The sequence below is a fragment of the Falco punctatus genome (genome assembly GCF_963210335.1).
Source record: "Falco punctatus genome assembly, chromosome: Z".
In the NCBI taxonomy this organism is placed as follows: Eukaryota; Metazoa; Chordata; class Aves; order Falconiformes; family Falconidae; genus Falco; species Falco punctatus.
Genome location: NC_137586.1, coordinates 15,917,701 through 15,931,514, shown reverse-complemented (window position 1 = coordinate 15,931,514; position 13,814 = coordinate 15,917,701). Strand labels below are relative to the sequence as shown.

The 13,814-nt window shown below is 42.5% G+C and overlaps 1 protein-coding gene across 1 annotated transcript in view; it reads left to right on the top strand.

Annotated features, from left to right (window-relative positions):
- PLCXD3 (phosphatidylinositol specific phospholipase C X domain containing 3) overlaps positions 1-13,814 on the top strand; it is a 99,766-nt gene that overhangs the window by 46,491 nt on the left and 39,461 nt on the right. Inside the window, exon 2 of the mRNA XM_080372207.1 lies at positions 13,046-13,754. Coding sequence (XP_080228333.1) covers positions 13,046-13,754 — 709 coding nt within the window. The remainder of the gene's footprint in view (positions 1-13,045; positions 13,755-13,814) is intronic.

The following is a 13,814-nucleotide window of genomic DNA, read 5'->3' as shown; positions in this document are numbered from 1 at the left end:
TGTCAGAGAAAAAAGGTGTAGATCGAAGAAGAGGGGAGAGGCAAGAGATGGAGGAAACAGAAAATCAAGCACCTAAAGCATTTGTGTTGCTGAAAAGATACAGTAAGTGGTAAGTGAGAGATCCATGTAATCAGAAGCAACTATTTCAAGGGAAAAGTCTCTTGTTACCAAGACTATTGAAGCATATTTTCCATGGAAAAAAATCAAATAAGTAGAAGCACAAGAATCGGAGGTTGTCTGATTTGATCCTGTTTTAGAGTGTGAATACTTGTGGCTATAGATGGTTAGTAGTGCTTTATGTGTGCATGGAGAGGAAGAGCTATGAACAGACCAACGGCCTGCTCTCTTTTTTTATAAGCAGACTCAGATGCATACTGCCCTTCAAGGCTGCCCTGTCAATGACAGCATTAGGGTTATGAACAAGAATTATGATCAGAAGGAATTCACTGTGGGGAGATGCCATTTTGCATGTTCAGCAGAGCTGCCTGGGGTCATCACAGCTTCTTGCTAGTCCCAAAGCTATTGGCTCACAGTTCAAGTGCTGCTGATTGCCCCGGGAGATATAACTTGGATGCTGATGACATAGTCAGCCAGACTGAGCTGGTGCTGGAATAAAATATGCCCCAAACTACTCCTGGCACGTTCATTTTATGATTAGAATCCAAAACACCTCTTGCTATTTTTTCCTCCCTGATATGTTCACATTCTTGTATGCTAGTCTCTTAATTAAGAAGAAAAACAGCTAATATGGTACTTCTGAGACTAGCATTTAACTAAAATGTGAGCTCTGATAGAGATCTCTGATGTGTCTGAACACACAGCAGTGAGTTGCAGAGCAAAAAGAAAAAGTACCATAGTAGATTTTTTTGCAGTGTTCTCAAACGTGCAAAAATTTGAAATAATTGTCACTTGTGGAATGCTGGTGATAGACAGTAGCTACAGCTCTGTCCCCAAGTATTTTATCTCCAAGTGATTAGATAGTTAATTCATCTTAAGGTTATAGTTGTCCATAAAATATAAGGTTGTATATGATGCTGATATAGAATATTCTGTTCGATCTTCATACATGCAGTAAATTCATAGATGAGAAGGCTGTGGCAGTCTGACTATCTCAGCGCTTGACCTGCATTATGCAGCCACAGTGTTGCATCTGGTCTGCTGTTGAAGTTGTAACTTCTGATGATCATAAACCATGTGTTTTAGCTGCTTGGTCAATCCTGATGTAAAGATTCCTTTAAAAAGCTGGTAGTTACTGTGTCAGAAATAAGAGCTGATTTTTGAAAGCTTGAGTTGAAGTTCTTGTTCCATGAACCCTGCTGGGTTTTAGCCTGATAGGTGGAAGGAGCCGCCTTCTGTTAAAAGTCTGCTGACAAACCATCATGAAATCAGGTTTACAGTTTCACTTGACTGAACAAATAAAAATAACTTTTTTGTGGCTTATTGTAGGGCAGGTTTTAAATTTTTAAGGCATTTGCACCTTTTAAAATTCTCAGTGCAGTGCACAAATGTCCAACAGCGTTGTTTTTTCTTTGCATCTGGTATACACACAGGTAATACTACTGCCTTCCTCCACCTTTTCTCCTGTGTATAGTTGGGAGGTTTAGATCACATTTGGAAAAAAAAAAAAAAAAAAAGTGGGGAAGGCACACCAACTGATTGTCTCAGTCCTCAGCGTGACAATTTCCACTTATACATCTATAATGCAAAAATGTTGCCCACGCTGTTTGCATTTAGATGTCTGCAGGAAATCTGATGACCTGACTTGCGCTTGACAGAGCAGCTGAGTAAGACTCCAGGGGCTGCGGAGATGGGGAGGGGTGGTGAGCAGTGCTGCTGCCCAGAGCTTGCTGCTGCCCAGAGCTTGCCATGCTGCCACTGTGGTGTTGGGTGAAGCCTCCACTGAGCTGAGTAAATGTGAGAATTAGTGTGCTCCACTCTATGTTATGGCCTGATATTGCAGCATTTTTTAAGGTTTCCAGTGTTGTTAATCTTACATTTATCTGAGTAAAGATGTGCTTGTTTAGAACCTACGTTTGATGAAGCTAATAATTTAATGTTGATCTTCTAGAGTACAGTAATCTGAGGCTTTTGGAAAGCCCTGGCCTTTGGCATACTGATCCACTTTGCTGTCTTCTGTGTGCTGTCTGCATGAAGTCTGCAAGGAAATCTGTCTGGAGGTGGTTTCACTGGGAAGAGGTGGGAGGCTATCTACACTTACCAGTGTCTCAGAAAACATTATAACACCTTCTCCTACACAAATAATTATAGGACAGTAAGAAAATTACCAAGTGAGAGGGGAAACATGCTCTCAGGAAGGCAGCATGTGCTAATTTTCTGTTGAAGAATAGTTTCTTTAGCAGGATTGGCCTTGTGATGTCCATCGTTGAGTATGTGCTCACACTGTTTGGAAAGCTAGAAATATAATTACATCTTATTTTTTCTTACTTCTTTACTTTTTTCAACAGCGTATTGAGAATTTGAAATGTGGAATTTACTGATGTAGTGTTCTAAAATCAACAGAAGCTAGTCTTTGCATTTACAAGGAGGAAGCTGTAAGAGACTGAATGTGGCACGTTTTTGTACACCAAATGTATTAATATGAATTGAATAACGGGTAACTTAATCAGATTTTTAGTCAGGCTTGCCTTGTGTATGGTGATAATTGCCAGTTACCTTGGGCCTTAAAGGCAAGTAGATCCTTCCCCACCTTCCAACCTGTTTGATTCTTAGAAGTGAGTTCCTTAAAAGAAAGCAGTGTTTCGGTGAGGGACTGATCTAGGCTCAGTCTAGTGACCAGAAACACTTCCCCAGTGCAGGCACTGCCATAGTCCACAAACTGTCTCTTAAAAAACAAATTTAAATGGTAACAGCTTCAGACTGAGTCAAGAGCAGTTCGGTTCATGTTTGTCATAGAAGTATTGACAATGTTAACAGTCATAGGCGCCCGTTGGAGGCAATTGTAGCCATGTTCAAAGGCACAAAACAAAATGATCCTTGGGAGTATTTCGCAAGTGATAAGGAAATGCCAGAGGAACAAGACTAAGTGTTTGCTTAAAATGCTTTCTTCCGCATGAAAATTTAATTTGTTTATAGGGAGGACAAGAACATAATCATTCCACGTCTGACAGTTGGTCGATAGGTATGAGATGCCATCTCCAAACTGATAGACTACCTACTTATTTCTTCTTAGCTAAGAAGCTGGTTCAGACAGTCTTTTTCAACAGTCTTCAGTGATTTGTAGTAGTATGTACAAATGTTTTTCTTTTTTTCACTTCTTATTGGACTCAGGGTGGGGGGCTGGGGAGGTGTTGTGGTTTAACCCCAGCTGGCAACCAAGCCCCATGCAGCTGCTTGCACACTCCCTCCACAACAGGGTGGGAGAGAGGATCAGAACTGTGACAGTGAGAAAACTCATGGGCTGAGATACAGCAAGTTTAATAGGTAAAGCAAAAGCTGTGCCTGCAAACAGAGTAAAACAGGGAATTCATTCACCACTTCCCATGGGCAGGCAGGTATTCAGCCATCCACAGGAAGGCAGGGCTCCGTCATGCATTATGGTGACTTGGGAAGACAAACGCTATAATGCTGAATATCCAACCCCCTTCCTTCTTCTTCCCCCAGCTTATATACTCAGCATGACATCCCATGGTATGGAATATCCCTTTGGCTAGTTTGGGCCAGGTGTCCTGGCTGTGTCCCCTCCCAGTTTCTTGCACCCCTCCAGCCCTCTCGCTGGCAGGGCCTGAGGAACTGAAAAGTCCTTGACTTGGTATAAACATCACCCAGCAACAACTAAAGACATCAGTGTGCCATCAACGTTGTTCTCACACCAAATCCAAAGCACAGCACTGCGCCGACTACTAAGAAGAAAATAAACTCTATCCCAGTAGCTGGTGCGCCTGTTGTAGTTGTGCTGTGACATTGGACGTGGATTAAGTTGCTCCAGCTGAGATGTTTTGGCTGAGAAATGCACTTCCACCTGTTGCAGAAGTAGTATTAGAAACCATGTCTGGCAGAGACTGACAAAATGTGACTTTGAAGTGGTTTTCAACAGAAAGTAGTTCTGCTCACCCGTGCAAGAAAACTGTGTTAAAATGTTTGCAAACCAATTACTGTGCACCCATCTGGTTTTTCATGTACAATCAGGTAGTGCGTTCCTCGACACACAGCAGGCCCAATAAGGCAGCACAGCACAGACTCCTGATGCCGTGTCCTTAGACATGGGACCAAGGTCTGAGCTATGGTCATGTGCAATTCCGATGGCTGGTGCGGGCCTCATCTGGTGGTGGAGGGAAAGTGCACCTTCATCTCCAGCAGGAGAAGAGTGGGGGTTGAAGGGGAGACTGCTGGTTATGGGGGATAATGGGGTGGGCAGGAAGGAAGCAAACATTTTCTTTCCTTTTCCCAAATTGTCACTAAGACCTTCAAGGCAGAATGGGGTACAAGTGGAGGAAGAGAAGAGTTTGTTGGAGGTGATAGGACTGGCGCAGAGGACATGAGCAGACAGAGTGAATGTCTGATGGGGAAATTGTGACTGTGCTGTATTTGCAGTGGCATTTAAATACTTGCAAATTAATAGTAATGTAATGTTGCTTTAACAGCTTCATTCTCTGTCACTCCTGTCACCCTTTTTGCTTACGTTCTCAGACACAACCAGAATACATCTTTTTTGTCACTGCCTGCCTCTTCTTCCTCCCTGATATGTGATGACTTCAATTTATCTGGTGTTAACTCCAAAGCAATTTGGAAATCTGTTCTTCTGAAAGAAGTGAAAGCAAAACGGGGCTCTTTCCTGCAGACATTCCTGCACATAATTAAAATCATTCAAACAGTTAAGTGTGCTTAGAATTGGGCTCTGGATTTGTACTTTATCAGTAATCTTCTATTGAAAACCAAGGTTAATTCATCCCTGTAGTTAGAGTTTGAAAGCATTAAAGTGTTTACTTAACAGGTTAAAACTGTTGACTTTGGAAGATTTAACTGTCTGGATATAAAGTTGTTTGCTCTATCACCTGGAAAAAGATTTTATTTAAAAAGTGGAATGATTTGTGTTTATGTTACCTCACAGATTTCAAGTCTGTTTAATGGGCTTATTTTAAAAATGTCTTCATTTTGGTTTGTTGTTTTTTTCCAACAGAAACCTCAGGGGTTTATATACAAAAAGTGAAATGGCTCTTCTGTTTTCACTGCTGGAGAGGGGGTGAATCAATTTGACTTACATTTGGGCTAGCTCACTGAATACAAAATCCAGGCTTATAAAATATTTTTTCTTACTTTCTGATCAGACAATTCACTTGAATAAAACCCAGATACTCTCACATATTAAAAGATTCCTCTCATGTAAAGAAAAGTCCCAACTTTTTATCTTTAATGAAAATCCCAGTTTCTGTGCTGAGACCCAGTTACAAGAGTTTGTGTTTGTTTGGGTGGCCAGGACTCTGGGAAGAGTACCCACTGCCCTGACCTTCCATTGAGAAAGTTTCCTGAGCCTTCAGAAGGCCAAAAGGTAGACCCAATCCTGCTGGTGCTGCAGGCAACTTTGCATGAAAAGCTTGGCTAATTTATGCGCAATGCAGGAACTGGCGGGTAGGGAGTTACATGGGATTTCTGCAGCTGTTGGAGACTGAGATGGGGGAACCAGACTGTGGGTGAGTTCCCTCACCAGGTACCTGTATCCTTAGCTTACTGACGGTTTGGCCTGTTGTGACCATGGGGTCTGGGTGAGTGAGTGCTGGGAGGTGGCCAGTTCAACCTCTGCAGGCTTCTCATTTCAGACACAGAACAAAACAGAATTTTGGGAATCACATGGAGAAAGCTTCCTGATCTCTCTGCAGAGAGGCAGTTTTAGGCTTCTCCATTCCTCTTCAGCAGATCTAAGTTTGCATGGGGCTGTCTGTGCATTTTACAGCAGCACGGTGCTTGGAGAACCGAGCTGTTTCTCATAGGGTTTGGACAGAGTTTATGAACCTAGAAAGAGGTTTTATGGGTAGCAGAGCATTGTCTAAACATGTTACTTCATAACTAAATGTGATCAGAAACATAGCCAGTGGGCTTGTGTGTACAAGAACAGTTCATACACATACTCTTGTTCTGACTCTGACTTGTTCATTACTGGGATTTTTGCATTACCTGAGCTACTGTCTGCCTCCCTTCCCCTGCCTTTGGATTGTTGAGTCCAGAGTGTGTATAGGTGGCTAAGCCCTGTGACCTTTGGTTGGTGTCAAGGGCGCACAACTGGTGATGAACACTGGAAGAACAATTGATAAGCGAGGCAGTTGCCTGTAAGGAAGCTGAGTCACTGCACAATCTATAACCTCTCTTTTTTTCCCAGCTGCTTTTGTTTTGCTCTCCAGGGTAATCTGTATTATCAAAGCTTGTATCACCCAAGCAGTTTGAATGCTAAAGGTAACTGGACTATGAAGTCTGAATTGCGTTGCTCTTGGTGGCACCTTTTGGTTTTCTGAGATGGGCTGTGGTTTTGATGCAGAGAACAGTGCTCAGACATCTTAAAAAGAAGGTGAAGCACAATATTGACATGCACCAACTCTAGTGCTCATGACTAGGCTTTGCTATTCCTTGAAATTGCAGTCTAGCTAGGTAAAGATTCATAGGGCTTTTTCTTGTGTGGTTGATTTCTAAGGTCAATCAGGACAGTGAGAGCAGACCAAACGATATTGCAAGAACATCTGCATTGCTCTCCTGTGTACCAGAGGTCACAGAATTTGTTCTAGCTGTTCTTCACAACATCCAAGAAAGGTGTTGTAATCTGCCTTGTCAGTGCAGAGCCCTCATTGACAAGGATGTTTTCAAAAAAGTTAGGCTGCACCACATGTGACATTTCAGCAATAGTCACCAAGGGATGTCATCTAAATATAGGAAGGCAACAACAGGTAAAGCTTTCAATGACACCCAGAGCAGTAGTAAAAGTCTCTACTTCCGACAGCTGTTGGATAAATCCTAGTGCAGAGACAAGAGGAGCTTAGAGATGTATGGGAGAAGGGGGAGTGAGTAAAACATGCCAAAACCTGTGAAACTTTGCTTCTGTGTTTGTGATTTTGTGACTTGTGGATCATCAGGGTGTGATTGCTGCTGTTGGGAGCATGTTGGGCAGTGCTGTTCAATTCAGTACCTCTGTTTTTGGTGTTTACCAGGCTGTTGTTAAAAGGAATGGCCAGGGCAGACAGTGAGGCGAGGGGAGTGCAGAGTGAAGTTCAGGTATGCTTGCCAGCTTTATGAATGATATGTTAAAGCTCAAAAATAGTAGCTTTGCGGTGCCTCTGTGTAAATCTCTGTGGGACTGAAGAAACGATTCTGAATTGAAATGCACTCTTCCTGAGGGACTTTTTCCAGCAATGAGCCCAATTATTTTTTAAGGAGGTGGAGGTGGGGTGTTAGCCCTCCAGGGAAACCATAAATATGTCCATAGCTGAGCTGTAGTGGGTTATATATTCCCAATTGCCCTATCATGGGATTTCAATAAAGAAAACAAGAGACATTCTCCCTAGTAAAAGTACTAGCAGCTCTTTTCTTCCAGTCTAAGTGATTCAGCACATTTTACTCTTGAATATCTAAATACTGTGTGGCCACATCTAAGTTCATGAAAATTTAATGCCTTGCTGGTTGAAACTGGCCACTTTGGGGGTTTGGATCACAGCCAATGCACACGTTTTAAGTGTCTCTTGATAATTGCTTCTAAGGTTGAGAGACAAGAAATGATTTTTTATCTTAAGGAAGAGGTGAATAGGCAAACACAGAATAATTTGCATTGGAAAGAAGCTCTAGAAGTCACCTGGTCCATTCCCTGCCCAAAGTGAGAGCTAACTACAAGTTTGATGAGGCTGTTGAGCCAAGTGTTGCGGATCAGGGATATCAAGTCCAGTCCTGCTGGGCTTCCACTCCAGGGCTTACCTGGTTGCATGGGGAAGTTGTTCCAAGTAAACAAGTCTTTTTCTGCAGGGCTGCTTTCTAGCCACTTGGTTCCCAGTTAGCTGTACTACTGCATGGGATTATCTGTCCTGGGTCCATCTTGCCTTTGAACTTCCTAAGGTTCATGTCATCCAGCTTCTCTGCTGTGCTGAAGTTTCTCTGTATCCTGATTTTGGCTGTGTGATGTGTAGCTGCCTGCTGTATTAAACCATGACGCTCTGAATACCAACTTTCCCCTCTCTTAACCTCTTCCCTCAACTTAGTTTCACCTGAAAACTTGCTGAGGGTGCTCCCTGTCACGTTGTCTGTGTCAGGGATGAAGATGGTAAACAGAATTGGCTTGCAATCAGCTGCAAGTTAGACTTTGAACCTTCAGCTACAACCTCTTGAGCCTGATGGTCCAGTCAGTTTTTCACATGCCTTATAAGTAGCACTTGTCTAGTTGGTGTCTTCCTAGTTAGATTGCAAGTATATTAAGGGAGACTGTGTTAAAAGCCTTGCTGAAGTAAAAGGAAAATTTTGTTTTCCCCAAAGCCAGTTGTTCCATCCTAGAAGGCAGTCAAGTAGGTCAGTTATGATTTGCCCTTGCTAAATCCATGGTAGCTGTTCCCAGTCACCTTTTTACCATTCAATAGCTGGAAATGGTTTCCATGAGGACTTGCTCTATGATCTTCCATGGTACTGAAATGAATCTGACAGACGGTTCCCAGGATTTTCCTGCTTTCCTGTTTTGAAGATGAGTGTAACTTTTTGCCTCCTCCAGTCAACATGACCTGTGGAAGTTGGGAGAGGGTTTTATGGTGATCTTGGCCTGTGCTTTCTGTGTGTTCAGATGACTTGTCTCGTCCCACCTACATGTATGTATCTTATCTATATAAGTAGTCTTTAACTCAGTCACCTTTTACTAACGTGAAGCAGTTTGAAAAAGAAAGTACTAGGCAGAGACATGGGGTACTTGAGAGCAGACCTTGCCAGTGAAGACTAGGGCAAGGAAGATACCAACTACTTCAGTATTTTCATTGTCCTGCTTTTGAGGTCTCCTGCCCTGTTCAGTAGTGGACCAGCATTTGCCTTGCTCCCTTTTACTGTTGACGTATCTGCCAGAGCTCTCTTTCCCACCCTTCGCAGATTTTCCACCCCACCTCCAGCTAAGCTATGCCCTTCCTCACTCCCTCCCTGTGTTCCTCTGTTCCTCCCAGGGAGCCTGTCCCTGCTTATACCTTCTGTACGTGGCTTTTTAGGTTTAAGCTCACTCAGGAGTTACCCATTCAGCCAAACTTGCCTCCTGCCTTACTTCCTTGTTTTCTTGCACACTGTTCATATGCTTTGGAGAGGTTGTCTTTCAAGTTCAACCATTTCTCCTGAGTCCCTTGATATTTAAGGTACTTCTGCCATAGGTTACAACTTCGCAAATTCCTGAACTAGTTGTGACTGCTGCTCTCAAATCCAGGTTCTTTATTCTGCTATGTGCCTCCCTCAGTATTTTAAATTCTTATATCACCTCATAGTCACTCTGGATAAGGCTGCTGTCAGCCTCTATGTCCCTAGCTGTTTCTTCCTTAATTCATACCACGTAGTAGTGCTCCTGGTCTACTGAAAGGAGTGCCTGTAGAAAATAAGTCTTTGATGCTGTCCAGATTGCCTGTGCTCTACTGCTCTGCTCTTCCAGTAAATGTCTCAAAGTTCCCCATAAAAACAAACCCTGTAATTATGATGCTTCTTTCAGTTGTTTAAAGAAAGCTTTGTCCGTTTTCTCTTTTTGACTGAGCAGTCTGTAGCATATACACACCATGTTTACACCTTGTTCGCCAACCCCGTGATCCTGATCCACAAGCCTTCATCCTTGACTCCATGGATCAGTGGTATGTTGTGTTGTTGAAATAGTGGGAAAACAATGTGCAACACTTTAAGAAAGTGCTAGACATGTAGTAAACTGGTGAGAAAGTATGTTTGTACACACGAGGAATACCAGTGCTCCCTCCATGACTTCGGACAAGTCGTTTCCCCTCTCGTTGCTTCCCCATCTCAGACTGTGAAGTCTCTGTGGTAGAGGCTGTCCCATACATCAGGTCAGTGTGTCCTCTGCCATACAGTAATAAAGATAGTTTATGGGCAAGCACTACTACCTTCCAAAGACTGCAGGCATGATGACATTAGTACTTTTGAATGTACCCTGCATCCTGTCTTCATGGAAGCTGATATTTGGTAATACAGAGAACCTGCAAGTCCACTTCACAGTGGCAAAGTACGATGGGAATGTCCCCGTGCAGCAAATCAAGACTGGAAGGAAACCTGGCTGCTAAAGACGACTGTGTTCATACAGGATTCTCTCATTACCAGGAACATAGTGATTTTGCGTACAACAGTAGAACAGATCATACTCTTAATTTGGCCTGCCAAGTGCATGGATTTTGAATATCCCTCAGTTAGGTTAGGGCAACAGGGCAGGATGAAGGCATAAGGAAATGTAAATGAATGAATGATGAAAATAAATATTTAAATGACCTGTTCAAATTACTTACACATGTGGAAAGACAAAATACTTCCTCTATTTTTCAGTCAGGAGGAATCTTTACATGCTTTTGAATAGCAGACATCTGCTTTGTTCGCTATCAGCCAAGTCAAGCTTTGTTTTCTTTTTGCAGTATTTAAAAGTATTTACAGTATTTTATAGAGGACTTACTGGTTTGGGTTACAAAACATGGAAGTTCTCATTGCACTATGTGCTTTTCCCATACCTTCCACATAGGAATCCCCATTCTTAGGCTCAAATATGTGCATGAAGACCCTAATTAAGAAAAAATATTTTTCTGAACTATCCTGCTTGTAATGTTGAGTCTTTTCTAACTGTGATGTTCCCCCCAACCTTTCCCTGGGTTTTGCATTGCCAGTAGCTAAAAGCTACCTTTTGACAAGTTGTTCACCTTCGTTTTCTGCTATGAGAACTGTGCTGCCTCTCTCAGCTGAAGTAGTTTTAGGTAGCCTTCGGCACCGTGTGTTGCATGTTGGCTGTGGTGGTCAAGTGTAGCTACCTCTTTGCAACTTCAGGTTGCAAGTGGCTGTAGATCAGACAATAGAGGACAAATGGTTTAATTAATCTTAATATCATTTTGAGCCTACCGCTGCAATCAGTTGATCATGTTTATACATGTACCTACGCTGACACAAAATCTTACTGAAATAAAAAACATCAATGGACAAAGTGAGGGTTTGCAAGATCCATCTTTCTAATATCAGTAGCTATGCCTTGTTTTAAAGAAGACTGGATTTACTTTGATTTCTAGATCAGTGCAGGTTACATTGAACAGATCATTTAATGTATCTCATTGATTTTCCCTGTAATACTGTTGAAACACAAGTCACTGCTCTAATAATTTGTTTTACCATTGAAAGTCAGTACGCAGATCTGGTCCCCTGGGATATCAATGTGTAATCAGATACTCCATGATCTAATCAGGTTCTGCAAGGAGTATGCTGTCTATTCAATGCTTAGCAGTAGAAAGCTTCATCAAAATGGAAAATATTTAAAGTAAATATTTAATTAATATTTAAAGTAAAATGCAGTTCAAAGAGACAACCATGAAAAGTGGGGTGTGCAAAATTTTAAGATGTTTCTCAGATTAAACAAAGCCAAATCCAAACTAGAGTCTAAGATGATTTGTTGTGACACTATTGTTAAAGAAGGAAATGTTATAGTTGTCACTTCAGTTTATAGGGTTTGTTCCAGTTCAGTTAAAATAGCATTGCCATCAAAAATTACTGACTAGCAGGATTTCATTAATGTGATACTTGCCACAGCATGCGTGATTTGGAAAATAATTTTGAAAAGCAGCTACAAAAATGTCAGCAGCAGAGGGTATGACCTGGGCTATGAACTCATTTTGATGCTAGGATTTGTATCTCCGAGGGCCTAGTCCTACAGTCCATTTCAGAAATACAAGTCCTGCTGACCTTGAAGGAGTTTTGCAAGCAGTGTGACATAGGCAGAGGAGCAGACCTGCTTGCTGTGAGGAGTCTTGGCAGAAGCACCTCCTTCAGCTGGGACAGCAGGAGTGTGGCTCTGCCTGCAGCCAGACAGTATTTCTGTATAAATGGCCAGATTTCACCACCAGGTATTAGAAGGCTAGTGGTAGGCAGGGGTGATGATTATCTCCCAGGATCAGCTCATCTTTCCATAAAGCAAGGCGAAGTCCCTTAGAGAGGAATGTGTTTGCAGATGTTGGCTTTGTCAGCTGCTTTCATGTAAACGTCTAAATGCTGAGCAAAATAATTTGTGTGTGTGTGTGTGTGGTTGTAGGTTTTTTTAGTGGACGTACCTTGAGACAGAGAGAATTTTGCACAGCAAAGTGTCTTACATATTTGTATTCAACTTCGCTATGTTGTGGAAAATGGTAACTTATATACGCAGGCAGGTTAAGTAGTATGTCTTGTTCTTGTCCATAGCGTGTAGTGGAGTTTTGGTATTTTATCAGTGAATGCAATGCTGTCCTTGGCTTCATCTGTTGTACTTACGTAGCAATGGAAAGCAAAGAATTTTAGCGGTAAATTTGAGAAGGAGAACAGCGTTCAGTAACCTTGCTGATGATTACATCAGACTTGAAATAAAGGAATGGTCAGAAAGATTGCATGTCCTTGGCGTTTTTCAACTCATATTTTAGCTGGCTGTAAAGTTGTTGTTGGGGGTTGTTGTTGGTTTGATGTGGTTTTGCTTTGGTTCTGCAAACTAGTCAGTGCATGATTCAGTGTGCAGGGCCAAGCCCTCCTCCTCTCGGCTCTGCGTATTTATTACGTGACCAGCTTTGCTGGAGTTACACCAGGACTGCTTTGACATTCAGAGCCCGCTGACTTCAGTGAGCTTAAAGGTGTAAGAGCAAGCTAGGAGAGAGCAGAGGGAGTGCCCAGACAAGTGGTGGAACAAGCATTACGTTTCCTTCAAGTTCTAGTCAGGTGCTGCTGGGGTAAATGCTGCCAGAGGAATGTAGTGTATTGAGAAGGGCAGGGGAAGAGCCCATTGGTGAGTATGGGTACAGCCAGAAAATTATGTTTATTAAGAAAGAATCACTAATGACTTCTAATTTATGAACAAAATATTGATTGTTTTCATCTGTTGTGTTTTTAGGGTCTCATGACTCATTTAGCTTCTACATTGATGAAGCCTCTCCAGTTGGGCCTGAACAGCCAGAGACGGTCCAGAATTTTGTGTCGGTTTTTGGGACTGTGGCTAAAAAGCTGATGAGGAAGTGGCTGGCTACACAGACCATGAACTTCACCAGCCAGCTGGGGGCAGGTATAAGGTATTTTGATCTTAGAATTTCCACCAAGCCCAGAGACCCAGACAACGAACTCTACTTTGCTCATGGTTTATTCAGTGCCAAAGTCAAGGAGGGTCTGGAAGAGATCAATGCATTTCTCACTGACCACCCAAAAGAAGTGGTCTTCTTGGACTTCAATCACTTCTATGGGATGCAGAAGTATCATCATGAAAAGCTTGTCCAAATGCTCAAAGACACGTATGGGAACAAAATGTGTCCTGCGATATTTGCCCATGAAGTCAGCCTCCAGTACCTGTGGGAAAAGGAACACCAAGTGCTGGTGTTCTACCACAGTCCAGTGGCTCTCGAGGTACCATTTCTTTGGCCAGGCCAGATGATGCCAGCTCCCTGGGCAAACACAACAGATCCGGAAAAACTGATCCAGTTCCTCCAGGCGTCAATCACTGAAAGAAGAAAGAAGGGCTCCTTTTTTATATCTCAAGTAGTGCTGACACCAAAGGCTAGTACAGTGGTGAAGGGGGTTGCAAGTGGTCTCAGAGAAACAATCACAGAAAGGTAAGTTTCTGGCAGGTAACGTGCTGACTGTGCTGAATGTGTGTGTTGGTGATGCTGCTT